At 42.3% G+C, this 14,220-nt stretch overlaps 1 protein-coding gene across 33 annotated transcripts in view; it reads right to left on the reverse strand.

Moving 5' to 3' along the window:
- LOC100089593 (ABI family member 3 binding protein) overlaps positions 1 to 14,220 on the reverse strand; it is a 169,579-nt gene that overhangs the window by 80,779 nt on the left and 74,580 nt on the right. For 26 of the 33 annotated variants that reach the window (XM_029082712.2, XM_029082701.2, XM_029082713.2 and 23 more), the window contains exons 10-17: positions 13,667 to 13,735; positions 8,777 to 8,842; positions 7,989 to 8,063; positions 6,992 to 7,063; positions 6,533 to 6,607; positions 4,695 to 4,769; positions 1,092 to 1,166; positions 497 to 571 (exon numbers count right to left, since the gene is read on the reverse strand). In XM_029082712.2, the coding sequence (XP_028938545.1) occupies positions 497 to 571; positions 1,092 to 1,166; positions 4,695 to 4,769; positions 6,533 to 6,607; positions 6,992 to 7,063; positions 7,989 to 8,063; positions 8,777 to 8,842; positions 13,667 to 13,735 (582 nt within the window). The remainder of the gene's footprint in view (positions 1 to 496; positions 572 to 1,091; positions 1,167 to 4,694; positions 4,770 to 6,532; positions 6,608 to 6,991; positions 7,064 to 7,988; positions 8,064 to 8,776; positions 8,843 to 13,666; positions 13,736 to 14,220) is intronic. The other 7 variants (XM_029082725.2, XM_029082724.2, XM_029082711.2 and 4 more) reach the window with 6 other exon arrangements.

The following is a 14,220-nucleotide window of genomic DNA, read 5'->3' on the forward strand; positions in this document are numbered from 1 at the left end:
TGCTGTCAATCAAGTGGGTTAACTGGCCAACTCAGAGATATTGAGGAGGATATAAACTCCAAATTCCCAAATCCCTATCTGTACAACCACAAACATGTGGCTTGCAGCGATTCCAACTTTGTTGAACCGTAAATAAGGCTGCAAAGGTTAAAAAAACAAGGTGTTGAGGATTTTTTTTTTCAGATGAGCATAGACTGTGCCCTGAACAGGCATGACCACTATGGTGCTAGACACTGATAGACTGTGATGAAAGTTCAGGTTATACATACTATGGTGACCCCAGGTAGTAGAAACCCTTTCCTTATTATAACACCATTATTCATTCCCTCCTGGGTACCCTAAAGTACCTCCATAGCCTTACAGCATGCCCTAGAACCCAGGCTACTGGGAAGAAAAGGCTATGGGTCAATTCTTTTTAAGAAGGGACTGGTTTAAATTTTGTTGGAAAATTCTCAGTTTTTGAAATGAAAAATGCCATAATTGTCAGCTCATTTACCAGACGTTGTTTGCTGTATTTCAGGGCTGGCAGAGGTTCTCAGTTTGTGAAGCACAAAGGGGGTTGCTTTTGAAGCTGAAATAAAGAATACCCACCCACACCAATTAATATGAGGTCCTTCGAGAGATTTAACGTGCTGCTGCTTGATGAAAAAGCACATGCCATGAGCCTGTGGTGAATACAAAATCCATTATGGATTCTCAAAAACTAAGGGATGAAATGGTTGTTCAGAAAGGAAAGAGGATAAAATAGCAGTAATGCTTATTCAGTGATCAAAAATAAAGTGCATCAAAGACCTCTGGGATGTCCAGAAGGGCAGTTAAATGGAAATGACCATTGGATGGTGGAAAAGGTCCATGCACAGGAGATGGCATGTTATCTTACTGCTTTAAGTTATGAAAGCCCTAAAGGAAAAGTTCAGAAGAGGGTGTGAAGGTCTCATCAGGTGCCATAAGGAAAAATAAAGTGCATTCAGAAGCAGCAGACAGATCCACGATGACCAATGATGGAATGAAACAAGCTCTTGGAAGACAGGCATTCACATGGACTTTCCTTCATTGAAAAACAAAGTGTAACCCTGCAGTGAAAACATTACCTAGTGTTGCTCTTGGCCTTTCAAGAGCACCAGAAGCATTAGGTGGGGCAGATTTCAGAATGGATTCACTTGTTGCTGTTGGAATAAACGTCAACAGTTACATGGCAGTCGAAAGACTCAGGAATAAATGTCTAATTCTTCATGAGTAAATTATGTCTATGGGCACGGAAAATATATATAAACGGGCTCTTCACACTTGATGACCATCCTTTTTCAAATCTAGTGATTCATTAGGTCTTTAAAGGTGATCTCAAATTTCCAAAATTTGCAGCAACCTAGTTCGGACAGCCTTGTCAAAATGCTACTTATTAGTTTTCCTTTTGCTTCTCCTGGATTCTCCCCTCTCCATTAAAATCAGTGAGCAGGCCAGATAATGGAAACACCCCTGCTACATCAGAAAATGTATCTCTAATCGAAGCAGATGACATTTTGTGGTGATCCAATGGTTCTAAGCAACTGAAAGACTGTGCTCTAGATGAAAAATCCTAACAACCACAAAATATTTTTACAGGGTCAGATAATAGCAATGCAAAGTTACTTCATCCAATGCCTAAAAGTCACCCAATCGAGATTGGCAGAGTGTCTCAGGCTTAACAATCGAGATGTACATGGTAGAACTAATATTTCTGGCTCAGGAGGGGTTGCTATAAGACTTGAGAAAACAAACACTGCTTAAAAGAAAAACAATAAGAATTTTCAAAATCTTCATTGTGAGTGTCCAGCTGATTAATGCCAGTTAGATAAATGTCAACCAGAATTCCACTTTCAAAATCAATCAACTAGTGGTATATACTGAGAACTTTGAGCAGAGCCCTATATTAAGCAGTTGGGAAAGGACAACACAACAGCCAGCCCCGAAGCCGGTGTCAAGGATGGTGCCAATTTCATGAATTTATGGCTTGAAAAATACATTTTTCTTTTTTTAAAAAAAGCGCATGTGGTAGGTGCTTACCTTGTGCCAGGACCTGTACCAAGAGCTGGAAAAGATACAAACTAACTAGTTTGGACACAGTCCATCTCCCACTTGAGGCTCACAACCTCAATCCCCATTTTACAGATGAGGCAACTGAGGTACAGAGAAGCTAAGTGACTAGCCCGAGGTCACACAGCAGATAAGTGGCAGGGCGGGATTAGAACCCAGATCCCTTCTGACTCTGAGGCCCAAGCTCTATCCACTAGACCGTGCAACTTTCTCTAAGCCTTGGGCAACTGTAATGGAAAGCAAAACCGTTACACACACAGTCAAGGTCCAAGAACCAAGAGCACTAGTGTTTAGATAACAGTTTGCAAGACTGTAAGCTCACTGTAGACAGGGAATGTGCCCGTTATATATTGTTACACTGTACTGTCCCTAGGGTTTAGTACAGTGCTCTGCACACAGTTAGCACTCAATAAATACGATTGACTGACTGACAGAAAGCACATGGGATCCTGGCAGTCTGATACAAGCAGACCATTCCCTCTAACACTTTTAAAGTGCTGTCCCTGGGAGGCAAGGCATTCTATGCTGAGAGGCCCAGGAGGAAGATTATCTGGCCTTCCCAGAGCCATTCAGTCTTACACTTAGTTTCATGCTTCTTGTGGAAGGAAGAAAGCAGAGCAAACTCCAAAAAGAGAAATGATGGAAAAGTGCTTCTGATACACAGATATGTTATACACAAGCACATCAAAGGAAACACAACAGGGAACTGGAGTTTCAAGGAGTAATAACAGCCAAATGGGGGGGGGGGGGGGGGAGGACACATCAGCATATGCGTTGTGCTGAAGAGCTTCAGAGAGGAAGGAATGCTTCCTCTTTTTCCCGAGAAAGCGACTGAAGTAGAGAATTAAATGAGTGCAGATGTGCACATTCACTCACCCAGATCATTCACCCAGCTGAGTTCTCAATAAAATTACACCTCGAATCAGTAGCCAGTATTGGAGCATTAGGAAATGTGTAAAAAACTCGAGACAGCAAAGTCACAGTGTACTCAGGCACCAAAGAGTTTAGCAATGGAGATAACTATAATGACAGTGCAGGAGCTGATTTCAGAAATAAGGGAGAAGCAACTTGGTCTAGTGGAAAGAGCCCAAGTCTGGGAGTCAGATGACATAATAATAATAATGTTGGTATTTGTTAAGCACTTACTATGTGCCGAGCACTGTTCTAAGCGCTGGGGTAGACACGGGGAATCAGGTTGTCCCACGTGGGGCTCACAGTCTTAATCCCCATTTTACAGATGAGGGAACTGAGGCACCGAGAAGTTAAGTGACTTGCCCAAAGTCACACAGCTGGCAAGGGGCAGAGCCGGGGTTCGAACCCATGACTTCTGACTCCAAAGCCCGTGCTCTTTCCAGTGAGCCACGCTGGGTTCTAATCCTGGCTTCGACACTTGTCTGCTTTGAGATCTTAAGCAAGTCATTTAACTTCTCTGTGCCTCAGTTCCCTCATCTGTAAAATGGACACTAAGACTGTGAGCCCTTTGTGGAGCAGTGGGTTAGTCCAACCTGATTAACTTGAACCTACCTCAGCACTTAATATGGTGCCTGGCACATGGTGAGCGCTTAATACCCTTGAAAAAAATTCTATCACTTTGCAAACCCTCGAGAGATAATGTGGACAATGTGAAAGTGGACCAAAGGGCCATATGAGTATCCAGAGAAAAGTTCCCTAACTATTTTGGAACTAGAAAGTCCTCTTGCCCATATACAATTCTTACAACAGAGATAGGAGGAATACTGGCAAAAGTGATGAGCACCTGTCCTCAGACTTATTTTAACCACCTATGGGCTGCAGAGATCTCAGTTTAGTTGGTGACCCATATTTGTCTCAATCAATGGAAAGAGCCCAAGTCTGGAAGTCAGGAGTTCTAGGTTCTAATTCCAGCTCTGCCACTGGCCTGCTATCTATGACCTTGGGTGAGTCACAAAACTTCTCTAGGTCTCAGTTCTCCCATCTGTGAAATGGGGATTAAACACCTGTTCTCCTTGCCTTAGACCACGAGACCTATGTGGAAAAGACTATGACTGATCTGATTTCATTGCACCTACCTGAGCATTTTGTACACTACTTGGATTCCAAGCTCTTAGCACAGTGCTCTGCACACAGTAAGCGCTCAATAAATATGATTGAATGAATGCTAAACAAATACAATTATCATTAGTAAATATGTTCACGTCACTAAGCTATGTTCTTGTATCCTCTGCAATGGCAGTAAGATTGAGTGAGATTCTAGAGATTTATGAAGCATACAATTATTTTTAAAATAGGATTTCACTCTGTCATCATGATCTCGTGTCTGTTCAATCCCAATTTTGTTCACTCATTAACTCCACTCCAACACTGGCATTAGACTAATTCCTCTCTGAACTCTGATCCCCCAGAACTATTCTCCACTCACTCCTTTTCTACTCTCCAGTTTTGCTCCCGCCCTTCAACTGACCATCACGATGACCACTGTCACTTCTGACACACACTGCTGTTTTCAATTCCATTCCTTCCCGTTCCACTCTTATTCATTCACTGAACCCCAAAATATAGCTTAGCCACTTTTTTCTCCAGGCAACATGATAGAGGATCATCACCAAACCCTGCTTAGATTCAAAATAAAGTAGCACATTTACCAGGCTCTGCCTCAGTGCCTTCTGCAATTTCAGATGGCGGAGGAGAGGACGTGACATATGTCAAGTCAGGTAAGGCTGAAGAGAAAAACAGAAACAGATCGGGAAAAAGTTGGACATCATTTCCCAGAGGCCTGAAAACCTCAGTCAACAGTTGCAGCATACTTCTCTTCTCGACTGAAGTACCAGCCATTCCAAGGAGGTCCTGTGTCTGAAACAGAGTTATTTCAAAGGCTCTCAAAGAACAAAGGGTCAAGTTTACTAATTTCTTGACAGCTGAGTAAAATGGTTAGCAGTGGCTAGGACTGTTATGATTTTCAGATAACATATACAAATATAAATTTGATACATTGTAGTGATTTAAAGAGGTCCCCTTTAAACAACAATCCTCAATAGGTTGATTAAATGTGTATTCTCATTCACTGCCTTCTGGGAACAGGGGTCATCCACCAAAATTCTTAAATGATCCAACATGCCAGTGATCTTGGCGTGATAGCAGGCAAGTTGGCCCTTGTGTCTGTAGAAGCTAAATGGATAAAAACAAAAGGGGAAAAAGGAGATCAAGCAAGTAGGAGCAGGGAGCATGGCCCAGGGATGGATGCAAATTTTCAGTGCTGGCTGCTTTTATGAAAGCACAAAACAGTGAATTAAAGGGACAATGCTGAACTTATAGTTATGGCAACTACAATGAAATTGTAGCTTGAATGGAAAAAACCAGCTTGTTTGGTTGTCTTTTTGGAAATTGAGAAAGTACCATCAGTCTTTTAATCTTGTTTGGGTAAATTAATTTAGGTTATTGCTTCTATTTCCATTTTCAGGCTTTCAATCTGGTTATCAAACTACACCGAATTCTTCTTACCTTTAAAAATATAAGATTATTTAGATGGCACAAAAATTGAATGCTAAATCTGAGGTTTTTGCATTAAGAACTGCTTGTCTGTCTTTCTCTATGTATTAGAGAATTAATTTGTAACTCCAGCATCACAGAAATATTTAAGATCCATCCCAAGACAACAAAGTACAACCAAAACGGCTCTCACAGCTTCCTCCAGCATGAAATTTTGAACGAGATTTTCCGTGGATCATGTCTTCATCACAAGCAAGACATGAGCCTTGGTTCTTGGATAACACAAACACACACACACAAGCATACATAAATACACTCCTACCTCACATGAAAGCCATAGAAAGCAACTTCTTTGTATTTAAAGAATGAATTTAGTTTTAGGGCAATATCTGTTCTAGGGTTCTATGTCTATTCTGATGGAGAGCTAGTCTAAAATACTTGTTGAAAGTTTTCATGGCTAAAAGAGCCAATCCTGAGATGATGTTTATAGCTTTCTGTGCTTGAGATAGCAATGATAAGTTTAAATTTCTTCAAGCACTGAACAAAACTCTGCCATATTTTAGAAAGTATGGAAATTCAACCTAAGGAGTTATACGGAACAGATCACAGAAATACCAGCTCTCAACAGGCTCCTTTTTATATGATCTTCAAAATACGGGACAATATGGTGCTATCTACCCTTCAAAATATGGGACAATCAAGCTGATATGATTGCTCTGCTGTCAAAGTGGCTCCACAGTCATTATTGCTGCTTATCTGAAAGGGAAGAGAACTCTGGAAAGAGAAAAACATGGAGGTTCTTTACAGTTCGTGATCTAGATGAGTTTTCAACCTCTTGATGCTGGTTTCTCTAAAACACATTGAAAAGGCTTTTAGAATTTCTGCGCCAATACAGCAGGTTTCAGTGTTTTGAATTCACTTAAGGATTTCCATCTGACAGCAGGTTTGAACATTGTCCTTGAAATTCAAAAACTTTTAATAAGAAGGCAATTACCAGATTTAGGATGGAGATATTTTGGAGGCTCAGACATTTTGGGGGTCGTAGTAATCCATGGCATTTCGTCTGAAGCTAAGGAAAGAGAAGGAGCATTTGTTGTTGGTTACTGTAGGGTAAACATAAAGGAGCCGGAGATGACTGCTTGTGGTGAGTACTCAGGATGCAAGAAAACCTAAAAGTTAGTCTCGGATGTGGTTTTGTGAAACGTGACAAGATAAAGTTAAGAGTTGGAACCTGGGAAAGTAGCCCCAGTTAGGCCAGTAAATCTCACAGTCAATGGCCACTGAGCAAACAAACCATGTCCACAAAACTCATTTGAGTTCTACTCTCTGTCTTACATCAGCCCTGCCAATTTAAGCAAGATAATCCGAGAAAATTAACCTTCTTCAAGGAGACAGAAGGGCCACCGCCTCCCTGACCCACGTTTACCCACGGAGCTGAAAACTTTGGCATTACCAAGTGTTCCCTTGGGTTTTTCAGGAGGGGGGGATGTTTTCACTTGAGGAAATTCTGGAATACTGTTGGGATCTGGAATTAGATGCACACACAGAGTTATATGACCTGAGGTATGAGTTGAAAGAGAAAATAAAAACCAACTTGGGCCTGTGAAAAAAAAATGTTCTTGAACAGGCAAAAAAAAGTGTATTTCTTTCTTGTTTATCCCCCACTGATTCTCAACTGTGACCTCAGAGATGCGAAGATAATAGTCAAATTTTATTGGGATGGGATCTCTAGTCCAGCCTCTGGGGTACATCGTTGTGATAAAAATGGAAATTTTTTTTCACTGAACAAGAGATATCTTCAAGGCTAAAGGTGACTTGCAGATACACTGCAATTGCCATCCTTTAGTCAAGAGAAAAATGGATTGAGAGTGATATTTAAAAGATAATATGGGAAGGGCCCTGCTGGCTTTCAAGTTGTACAACCTAATTTGACCACAGACTATGCTCCATCAGTACAGAACTTTTAGGAGAAGAGAGATAATTCAGATCTCTCACCTCAGTTTAAGAAAATAAAGGTTTGGAATGGAGAAGCAGAGTGGTCTAGTGGATAGAGACCAGGCCTAGGAGTCAGAAGCATCTGGGTTCTAATCCCAACTCCCCCACTGGTCTGGTGTGTGTCCTTGGGCAAATCACTTCACTGGACCTCAGTTACTTCATCTGTAGTGGGGATTAAGACTGTGAGCTCCTCATGGGACATGTACTGTGTCCAACCTGATTATACTGTATCTACCCCAGAGCTTAGTACAGTCCCTGGTACATAGTAAGTGCTTAAGAAATACCCTATAGAGCTATTAAAAAAATTAATTTCCAGAACACCTCAAGCAGTTTCTCTCTCCATCTGCTCCCCTGAGATTAGGCTGGCTGAGGCCAAACTGGATCTGAGGAAAGTTGACTGTGAATTTTTTCAGCCTGCTATGGAGATAATCCCCAAACCCATGCCCAGTATTTACCTAGTGTGCTCAGTGGAAATTCAGCCTTAGGGGTCAGAAGAGGCTGGGAAATTTCCAGGCTGCTTTCGCTGGGAGCTACATCAGAGAAGAGAGTCATTAATATTTTCAGGTTCGGCGGTTGGACACAGGGATTGTAGGGGGGTGCTGCAAACCCAAACGAGGTGAGAATCTCTGAGAACCCCTAAATGCCATTTCATGGGGAAAGCCATGCTTTCTCCTGAGGCATTCACCCGGCCATTAAAATTAGAAGCAAGAAACAAGATGCCATTGGGTGGGGTGAAAGAACAAACCCCTCAAGAGCAGATCTGGATACCTTGCTTCTCTCCTTCCCTCAAGCAAAGGAAGACATCAGAACAGGTTCCATTTGAGGGCCTAGACAAGAAGCAACTGACAAGAGGCACAGGAGGAAGTTGGGGAACAAATCCCAGAGTTTCACACTTTTAGGGGATGTTCCAAGGTTAAATGGCACAGGGCTCCCAAAGCCATTCTAAGGCACGTGAACACACTCACATGACTTTAAGCCTTCTCCCCACTCTAGCTGTTAGTTTTCAGGAGGCAGCTCTTCGGCTTTTTGTTCCACGTTCGAGCCAGCAGCAAAAGAAGCTGAACGAGCCTTTTAGGAAGCAGAGTTATAGTCGCAAACAGCCCAGAGATGTTGCTAGTCTTGCATGGACCAAGAAGCTGAGAAGTAACTGTGCTTGTAAAGAGGAAAGAGATTAGAATGCAGGAGGCTTAGAAGGGCCTTATATGATGGCATATTTTGAAGAAACAAAGGCAGGGTGCATTACTCGGAGCTGCTTCTCTTATTTCTGGGACATCAGACCCTGCAGGTCCTGGGATCGTTTCCGTGGTCACTGCAACATAAAAAGCTACATTTACCAAGAGAGGTAAAATGTTAAATCCTCCCCAAAGCCAGGAACAGCATGGATTCATAAATCATACTAACAGCAGTAAGCATAAAGTCATTTTATCTCAGGGGTGAGGTTTCACTCACCCTCCCAGAACTCTTGGAAAATAGGGACATATTTATCTCTCAGGCACCTTAAGTAAAGAAGTGGTCAAGCTACTTGCCCCAGACCCTCAGAAATAAAACCAGCATCCCGGCTCCCAACCACACTCAGCTGCTTCCCCAGGAGAGAGAGAGTGTAGCCTAATGGAAAGAGCAAGGACCTGGGAGTCAGAGGATCTCAGTTCTAATCCCAGGTCTGCCACTTACCTGTGTGACCTTGAACAAGTCACTTAAATTCTCTGTGCTTCAGTTCTCTCATCTGCAAAATGGGGATTCAATACCTGATTATCTTGTATCTACCCCAGCTCTTAGTGCAGTGCTTGATTCATAGTAGGCCCTCAACAAATGCCACATTTATGTATCTGCCCTGTGAAACCTCAAAGAGCCCCTTTCCAGTCTTGAGAAAGAGCAGCCTGGGATCAATTCAGCTTTTTGCACAGTTGATGGGTTAAAACCTATGTACAATTCAAAATCTTCCCTAGAATGTGTTGATCTCTCTTTTCCCACAAAAGGCATAAGGTGAAGAATTCTCCCAAAGCCTCAAAGCAAACCCTCAGATCCCCCAGCTACTGGATGGGGAACAGAGGGATTCTACATATCTCCATTCTGAAATAGAGAGAGGCCTAAAACTTTCTATCATCTAGAAAATGTTTTTTGAGGCGGGTAACAGGAATAGTAGGGGTCAGCCCAAAGCAGTCCAAACCCAGGTCCCTGCCTGGCTTCCAAGAGACAACACACACTAAATGATAACATTTATGCTCATACAAAAGTGATGGAATAAACAGGATGAAGCTTGAACCCTAAAATAACCTGAACTTGGGGAGCCTGCTGTATCTCTAAGTCATCCGGTAGACTCCATTTATTAGATTGTAAGTTCCCTGAAGGCAGGGATGGTGTCCTTCTAACTCTCCCAAGCACTTACAATAGTGCTGTGCACAATGAAAGTGCTCAATAAATACCACTGACTGGGGAGAACAAAAAAAGAAGCAGCTACATAGGAAGGAGGATTTGAGAATGTTTTTGACAATACAAGTTAAAAGTACTCAGGGTGGGTTGTTTCTTAGGATGGAAAGTGGGAGGGAATTGGGAAAGAAGGGGAAGATTTTAAGTATACTTCAGGGCATTTTAGATAATGCAAAAAGTAGTGTGACCTAGTGGAAAGAGCACAAGACAAAGATTCAGAGAACCTGGGTTCTAATCTCAGCCCTGCCACTTGTCTGCTGTATGACTTCAAGACAAGTCACTTGACTTCTCTGGGCCTCAGTTACCTTATCTGTAAAATTGGGATTAGGACTGCGAGCCCCATGTGCAACATGGACTATGTCCAACCTTATATCTATTCCAGCCCTTAATACAGTGCCAGGCACAAAGTAAGCACTTAACAAATGCCATTAAAAAGGAACAAAAAAGGAATGGGCTATTAATGCTTGTGCGCTGGAAGAGAAGGACTTTCGAGTGTGTACCCCTGACCGATACATGGGTTCAGGGGAGAAATAAGCCTGTTATTCCTTGTAGCTTTCAAGTCTAGATTTATTTCAGGATTGAACTGCTGGACCACTGTAATAGTGACCTTTTTTTCCATATCAGGAAACTAATCCAGTTTTAAGCAAAGAGATCCACAAGTCAAGGGGTTTAGCAAACCCCAACCATGTTGTGTATAGGTGTGCATGTGGCTCATTTTCAGTAGTTCTGTGTTAGGCTACTTTGTTCTTTGAGGTAGAAAATGTTGGCAGAAAAAGAAGCATTCCTGATCTGCTCCAACCATCTCCACCCATTAGGCCAGGAAAATTCCCAGCATGTCTAGCCTCTGGAAGGGACTTCCAGGAGAGAGGCTTAAGGGTAATGGTGACATCAACTTCATGAGAAAGAGCAAAAGATCTAGTTCATTCCAAGGGCCACCAGGAAAATGTCCCGATACCGTCTGGGGTCATTCTATAGCAAGTGCTTTCAACTTGGGGAGGGAGGTTTACTCAGTGGCACTTGTTTCTGTCACCCAGTTAATACAACTGGTCTGTGTCCTACGTGGATCAGAATATCACTGCTTTTGTCAAAACACTCCAGTGATGGATCTCAACACTATATCAAATGAGTTGCCTCCTGTCCCAAACCAAAGGAAAAGTTTGGATGAAACCACAGATGAAAGAAAGAGAATCATAGCAGTGCAATCTGGAAGAGTGGTGTGAGGGATGAGGCCAGGCAGAGTTGCAGGGTGAGGACATGAAGTAATCATGAAAAGATTGAGAAATGTGAGCGGAAGAGGTTGTGAAGGGGAAAATTCTGAGAAAAGCTTGGCGGAGAACAAGGCAAGTGAGAGCCCAAGCTGTGGAAAACTCCCATCCCCTGCTGTGCCAAGGGAGGACAGATAATGAAAGAGGCTCTCTGAGGCTCCCTGGACCCCCAGAGATAATAATAATAATACTAATATTAATAATAACTGTGGCCAAGCACTATTTTAAGCACTTGAGGTGGAGACTAGCAAATCAGGATGGACATGGTCACTGTCCCACACAGGGCTCACAGTCTTAAACCTCTTTTACAGATGAGGTCACTGAGGCACAGAAAAGTGAAGTGACTTGCCCAAGGTCACATACCAGACAAGAGGTGGAGCTGGGATTAGAACCCAGGTCCTTCTGACTCCCAGGCGCGCACTATCCACTAAGCCACACTGCTTCTCGAGTTGCCCTCGACATACAAAGGAGAACAAATTCTCTCCTCAAACTTCTATTCATGTCCAACTTTAACAGACTGGAATGGTTCCCAATTCATTCCCAGGAAATCCTAGTTTCCCCTCTTTAGAACAGTGGGGAAGAGACCAGGCAGTGGAAACATATCTACTTCCACCTGTTTGCTTCTGGCAGCTATGAATGGATCCTTGCTTGCTCTGAGCTCCAAGAAAAAGGATAGAGTGAACAGGCTATCCACTGATGAACAGCAAAGGAATATGCAAATTTGAAAAGTCGATAAAAATGCCCCACAGTCCATATAACTCAAACATAAATATTTGCTGGGGGATCTTTATCCATGAGAATCAGGCTTACTAACCGGATTGATATTGCTGTCATTTCTTGCTGTGAGAAATTGTTATTTTCATTGCTGTCACTTTGGGGATAGTAGAAAGATTGCTCTCTCAAATTTGGCAATAATTAACTTTTTTTAGCTTCATCTGGTCTTTAAAATTAAAAAAAAAAATCCCAAAGAAGCTAATCATTCCAACAAGAAGGCAGCTGGCAGTTGCTACATGGGTAAGATTCTCCTCTCTAAATCCCACACAGTGGCCTGAAGATTGGTGAACCAGTGAGCTAGTCAAAAGGAAAATACCTTCTGATTATGAATTGTCAGTATTATTTAAAAATGAGGCTTATACCTAACATACAAGCTCCACTTTCCTGCCCTTAACTTCATCTCCCCGCAACTCTATAGAGGCAGTGGGTTCTAGTAGATAGAATATGAGCCTGGGAGTCAGAAGGCCCTGGGTTCTAATCCTGGCTTTTGCCACTTCTCTGTTGTGTGGCCTTGGACAAGTCACTTAATTTCTCTGTGCCTCAGTTACTTCCTCTGAAATACAGGGATGAAAAATAGTCCTTATGTGAGACAAGGACTTTGTTCTAATTAGCCTGTATCTACCCCAGCGCCTAATTTAGTGCCTTCCACTTGAGCACTTAAGAATCCTATTTAAACAAACAAAAAAAATCCCTCTAATATGAGGGGCACTGGACCTTGAGGTGATAGGTTCCAAAAAAAAAAAAAAAAAGGAAACCTTCACTCAGGAGGAATCAAGCATATGGAATTTGTTCCCATGGGAAATTGTGCTGACTGAAAATATCAACAAGTTTGACAGTATTTATTGAGTGCTTACTGTATGCAGAGCACTGTACTAAATGCTTGGGAGAGTATGACAATAAACAGACACCTTCCCTGCTCACAATGAGCTTACAGTCTAGTGGTGTAAGAAGGCTTTGAATGGATTCGTGGTCAAGAGGTCCCTAACAGATTACTGAAGGAAAAGTTAGGGATGTGGATACGGGGGGGAAATGAGAGGTATTAGGTGGTCTATGCCAAACTCTTAGATGGGTGTACAGGAGTCCAATTAAATGACATTTCCTCCACTGATGGAGACAGAGCCCTGGAATTAAACTGGTAATTAAACTTGGAAGGACACTGCAAATTTTCTGAGGATCTCTCTCCTTCTGGAGGTAGGAGCACCACAATTATCCTTTCAGTCTCAGAAGCATCAGTCCAACTACATGTCCCTCCTGTATGCTCTGCTCAGACCAACTTCTAGCCAACTATCATCCCCTAGAGCCCTCAGTGATACAATCCATCAGCTTATTGGAAAGACAGCTGAGAAGGCTCCTTAATGTCAGCCACTGCTCATCAAGCCGAATTCCCTCAGGCAGCCCTGTTGCTTCCCACCACTACCTCTATTACACATCATAGCTTGCCTCCATACATAAGGATCGTGTTCCTCCACAGATGAACTAGAGCCCCTTTTTTCAATTTAGCCCAAATCTAGGGAAAAACAAACCAGAGCTCTTCCTCAAAACAGACCAGAGATCCCTTAGTCCAAGGGAAATAGAGCTTTTGGGCAGGCCATTTCAGTCAAGGCATTTGCCTTTTTGAAAAGAACGGTATTATTTCCCCTACAAAACAAATGAAGAGTTCAGATTACCTGTCTGGGCTGGGATCTTTTCTACCTCTGGTGTTTTAGATTCAGCAGGTAAAGCCAGGCTCTCATTAGCTACAAGTAAGAGGAGAAATAATTAGCTCCAAGGAGATGATCATTCTCCCAATTCAGATTTCCAGGACCAACCAACATGCTAGACAAACTTCCCCAATATTGAAACCCACCTACACCATGCCCAAAGGAGTCACAGTTTAGCAAACTGAGCTGTCTCAAACATTCCTTCATTAACCCATTACTCTAGTGTTTTCAGGACCTTAGTGGCACAGGAGGAAGAAAATTCACAACTAAAATGCTTGGGCATATGCACCTTAGTTTTTTCAAAGATTTGCTGATAGTCTTGATTTTCTGACCTTTGAACATCCTTTCTCACAGCCTTTCAATTACAGACACGGACATTTCTCAGGCATATTTTTCAAGAGAGTAAACTTACTATTATTTTTTGCCTTTACAATGCTATTCAGATATAATATTGCATGGCTAATGTCTGCGAGTTAGCAAATAGTGACCACAAAACTGTGGTTTAAGGAGGAAGGGACAAC

The sequence above is a fragment of the Ornithorhynchus anatinus genome, chromosome 17 (assembly GCF_004115215.2).
Source record: "Ornithorhynchus anatinus isolate Pmale09 chromosome 17, mOrnAna1.pri.v4, whole genome shotgun sequence".
Taxonomy (NCBI): domain Eukaryota; kingdom Metazoa; phylum Chordata; class Mammalia; order Monotremata; family Ornithorhynchidae; genus Ornithorhynchus; species Ornithorhynchus anatinus.